The 5,208-nt window shown below is 31.3% G+C and overlaps 2 protein-coding genes across 2 annotated transcripts; one reads left to right on the top strand and one right to left on the bottom strand.

The window, feature by feature from the left end:
* Window positions 1-245: 245 nt before the first annotated feature.
* On the bottom strand, window positions 246-1,067 carry HELRODRAFT_169030 (hypothetical protein; the record flags this gene model as incomplete). Its single annotated transcript, XM_009014864.1, has 2 exons — window positions 246-454; window positions 563-1,067. 2 exons carry the CDS (start codon window positions 1,065-1,067, stop codon window positions 246-248), a joined length of 714 nt encoding a protein of 237 aa, XP_009013112.1.
* A 1,002-nt stretch (window positions 1,068-2,069) lies between these two features.
* On the top strand, window positions 2,070-5,162 carry HELRODRAFT_156570 (hypothetical protein; the record flags this gene model as incomplete). Its single annotated transcript, XM_009014863.1, has 2 exons — window positions 2,070-2,256; window positions 4,939-5,162. The coding sequence occupies 2 exons, from the start codon at window positions 2,070-2,072 to the stop codon at window positions 5,160-5,162; spliced, it is 411 nt and encodes a 136-aa protein (XP_009013111.1).
* Between the last annotated feature and the right edge of the window lie 46 nt (window positions 5,163-5,208).

The following is a 5,208-nucleotide window of genomic DNA, read 5'->3' as shown; positions in this document are numbered from 1 at the left end:
GTTTCACTTACTGCCACCAAATCAAATCTAACCACAAGATTCAAGTAAAACAGATAATTCAGTTATTTTATTAAAAATACTACGTATATTAACATGAAAAATTGAAAAAGAATTAATATTAAGAAATGAATCAACATTTTCAGGTAAAAGGAAAGAAAAAGAAGAATAAAAATTATTTAACAAGTTATTGACAGGATCAATATAATTGAGCCGACCATGATTGCCAGTAACACTGTCCGACGCCATCACGGCTGGTGAGGACCCATCTTGACGACATCATTGTTGTAAAAGACCCATCTTGTCACCAAACAATCTTCAGGCCAGATGTCTGATGAGTATAATTTTTCCTCATCTTTTGCGTCAATTAAAACTTTGAAGGAGGTGGATTCCGAATTTTCATCAGGACGAGGTTGATTTGGCATACCGACAGACTTACGATATAACGGGAAACATCCTAAGGGGCAAATATTATGTTGAGACAAATAATCTAATAACATTTGTTTAGTACATCTAGACAAATTCCCAACATGGAAAACAGATTTATTAATAATTTTGTTATTACCTTTAATCAGGCTAGAGTTAACAGATAGCTTTCCTTTGATTGACATTGACCTCCTATCTCTAGAAGAAAGACTTTTTATCTGGGGCTTTGTAACTAAAGAAAACCAATCTTTATCATTTAGCCAAGGTTTTGTCAATTTGGGCGACGGTTGGCCAAGCTCACCAACAACATCAACTGAGCTATGAATTGATGGCAATTTAGGAAATTCATCAGATAAAGTAATGTTAGGAAATTCCAGTGTATTATTATCAGGACAAACGTCACCCCATTTTTTTCTATAATTGAGTTTGTCAGATATGAGATTAATTTTGCTAACCACTGTGTTAAGTGTGCTGATAACTATAGAAAATTCATCCTTAGTAACATAGTTATGTTGAACTTGATGAACCTCATTTTCATTTATATCACTGTCAGCAGGGGTTTTTGAACAACACAAAATTGGAAAATTCAAACAGGCAGCTACATACTTTGGTAACTTTGGGAGCAGGTTATTCTCTTTTAACATTTTTATAGTTTAAGTTATTTCCATAAAATCATTTGAAAAGTTTAGCTTCGAGGAGCTGGATACTTTTTTGGTTTTTTTAGCTGTAGTGTTAGTATTAGTACTACTAGAACTAGAGTTGGTAAAGTTAGGACAAAACTTCAGGACATCTTTCAAAAACAATTCTTTACTTTCCGAAATGTAGCTAGGAGCGTAATGTTCAATACATTTCTTAATAAATTCATTAGAGTCCAGAAACTCAAAGTTATTTAACAAAAAAAACATTAATTCATTAATAATTATTTTTGATTCCGAAATGTCGGAATTTACGTCCGCCAATTGATAACATCATAAATACATTAACGCATGCACACGAGTCGTTTGTTTACATAACATCTTCACACTCCAACGTTCACACACGCATGAACACGTACATACATGCATACGTTGTGCACATATACATAACAAACAATGCATGCTTAACTTTAAATTCTGCAGACATTTCGTTCTCATTGGAGGAAGCAACAAACACGAGATCGCTTATAAAATGCTACTTCAATTTTTTTAATATTAATAAACAGATGAGAAAAAATAAAATAAATAAATAATTTAAAGGATCGATTGCGTGAAATGAAAGCAAACAAACAACTGCAAGATGATATGTAAACATCTTCTTAAGTTATCCTTAAAAATTTTAACTTTTCGATTTCCCATGCGCCTTACACAAGGATGTTGGTGTACAACGTGCGATGTACGTACTGTACACGTCTAACTAACAGTGGAAATAACAAGCTTTCCATAAAATTGCAACACAACAACTGTTCGGATTAATAGGACTCAAGTTCTGGAACATAACAGACTTATAAATAGATATTAAAACATACCGATCTGTAGTTAAACATTTAACGCAGTTTTAAACGTATTTACAAACAAACAGACAAATAGATAAACGAAGGCACGAACAAATATCAAAGTAGACACCCAAACGAACAAACAAACAGAAGAAGAAGAACATAACTTGAAGTAATGACTCAGGCGGGGAGGTACGACTTCAACGACGGCGGTAGCTACTGTGGCCAGTGGTCGGATGGGAAGTTTCACGGTTACGGGGTGTGCACAGGTCCCGACGGACAGGGTAGGTACAGTGGCAAATGGAACAAAGGGTTTGAAACTAGTGGTACCTACACTTGGCCCAACGGAAACACATATGAAGGTTGGGTTTTTTTGTCATTTAAATATTATCTTCTACATACAATTATTTAGAAATATCTACAAACTTGTTTTTGTTAAATTTATTTCATATATAAAAACTAGTTTAGTTATATAAAAGTTTTAGTAGATCAAGTTATAAATGCTGTGTGGTATCGTCATATTCAATATTTTATCACAATTTTAATAGGTAAATGTTAGAATGAACGTTCCCAACGTGTAATTTGTGAAATATTTTATTTAATTTATGTTTAATTACAAATCAATTTTTATTGTTTATAAGTTCAATACTACTAAAGAATCATTAAAAAATTGATACAATGATATTTAAAATGATTAAAATGTGATAAATGATTAACAAATTAATTCACGTGTATAAAAAAAATGGAAAAATAACTATTAAAAAATAGTTTTTTTTTCTTAGATGTTTTTCTTTTTTTCTGTTTTTTTTTGCAAGATTTTCCCAGTCGGCTGATACCCTTATTCTTGACCTTGAAAATTACCATCAACATTTTTTTAGAACTTTTTTGCACACGGAGTTTGTTATGATATATAAAAATATAGATAGTACGAATACAAAATGTATGTGTGTGTATGTGTGTGTTTGTTTGTAAATGTGTGTGTTGTGTGTGTGTTTTGTGTGTGTGTGTGTTGTGTTAAAGTGTGTTTATGTTTGTGTATGTTTGTGTGTGTGTGTGTGTGGGGTGTGTGTGTGTACAATGTGTATGCATACATATTTTTGCGTCTTTGATGGTAATAACAACACTTACTTACTTCTCCTAATTATAATATAACTTTTATCGCACGGATCCATTGTGATAGATAATACGAACCATTTCCATGACGGCTCTACTCATATTTTTTGTGCAAGTAAGACAGTACAAAACGGAGATGATGACGAGGAAATGATGATAACGATTAGGACGATGATGATGAGGAAAACTATGACTATGATGATGATGATGATGATGATATGGTTGTTAAAGTGAGTGGTAAGAATTATATTGATGATAATGATGACAAATTTGGGAGTGGGGAGATGATGATGATGACGATGACGATAATGATGACGACGATGATGATGATGATAATGATGATGATGACGACTACGATGGTGATGATGATGATGACGACGGTAATGATGATGAAAAAAATGATGGTGAAGATGATGAGGATGACAATGATGATGGTGAAGACAATTTACAATCCTGCAAAAATGTTTTTAAAATTAAACCATCATACGCTATGTGTTGATTTAATTGGTTGAAAAACTAAGTGAATAAAACTTTTTAAGGTGAAACTACAATCTTTTTTAAATGCGTTAAAAATTTGAAATAATTAAATTAAATAATGAAACAAATTTCTTCATTCAAATACAACTTTTTAACATTTGAAATTTTGACACGTTCATAAATAGGATTATTTTTGACGTTTTTAACACAAACATGCGGCTAAATAAATAAATACTATACAAATGCATGCAAACAGAAGCCCACGTGTTGGGCTTCCTACTTTGCAATACAATTTCAAAGAAGGTTTCATCAATTGAAACATAATTAAAGCATCTAATTAGAACGACTACTTGAATATTTTCTTATGTGGTAGCTTGAGTAGCTTGACGGCCTTTTTATTTTTTTTATCAAAGCAAAAAAGCATTGTTTAGTTTTGGATTTAAAAAAGTGTATTTTCCGTCTATTTTAACAATTTTGTTTAATTTTACTTTCTTATGGATTGCTGCATTAATTTTTATAATTAAAAAACATTGAAATTTTGTTTTATTAGGCCTTACCAATTTTTAAAATGTTCATTTAAAGCAGGATACAGTCACAAACGCATAAAGACCAACATTTTTTGTGAGTATAAATTGAAAGAAGTTCCCATTTTGCTACATGTTTTATAGTAAAATAGTTAAACACGCAATGACAACCAACATATATATATATATATATATATATATATATATATATATATGTGTGTGTGTGTGTGTGTGTGTGTGTGTGTGTGTGTGTGTGTGTGTGTGTGTGTGTGTGTATATTTGTGTGAATTACGATTGATTATATTCTACCGTTAAGATGTTATTTAGGTGTTAGTTGTTGGTCCAACTTGATAGTTTGTTGGACGTTATAGTTTTTTTTCGAAAAAAATGTACATTTGTCTAGTTCATTTCTTTTATTATTATTATTATTGTTATGAAAAATTATTATTATTATTATGAAATATATTATTGCGATTATAGATGAGAGAGTAGATTACATATTATATGTTTGCATTTTTTTATGACATGAAAATCTTTCAAGAACTGGAGAAGTTTTAGTATAATTTAAAAATTAAATACATGTACAACACATTGAATGAAGCTTAACGAAAGAAACTCTTTGAGTGAAAATATTGAATTCCCTATGGTTTCGATGTTGTAAGAAGAGATTAAGCCATAAAAATGTGAACTTGCAGCTTGCAAATCTCAGTAAATTCAAAACAGATTTCATTGAATCTTTCACAAAATATCATGTTTTATTTTTTTAATTCAATGACTTCCAATTCTAGAAAAAAAAACAAACCAAACATACTAATTTATTTATCTGAAAATATTTTTTACACATTTATGTTTTCAAGATTTATTTGAGGTTAAATTATAATACGAGAGCTAATGAGGCAAAAGTTTAATTGAACTAATCCCACCATGAAGGCAGTTGGTCCAGCGGCAAAATAAACGGGTTGGGAGTAGAAACGAAGGAGAAGTGGGTGTATAAGGGTGAGTGGACGAGGGGGCTGAAAGGGAGGTACGGTTCGAGGTACAGCAAAACATCGAGGGCCGCCTACGAAGGTACCTGGTCCACTGGACTTCAAGATGGATACGGCATCGAGACATATGCCGATGGAGGTGAGTACAGAGCATGTTTCATTATATGATTTTAGATATGTATAATAGAAATTATATTTATATATAAATACAAAT

The sequence above is a fragment of the Helobdella robusta genome (genome assembly GCF_000326865.2).
Source record: "Helobdella robusta unplaced genomic scaffold HELROscaffold_14, whole genome shotgun sequence".
Taxonomy (NCBI): Eukaryota; Metazoa; Annelida; class Clitellata; order Rhynchobdellida; family Glossiphoniidae; genus Helobdella; species Helobdella robusta.
This window is presented reverse-complemented; position numbering and strand designations above follow the sequence as displayed.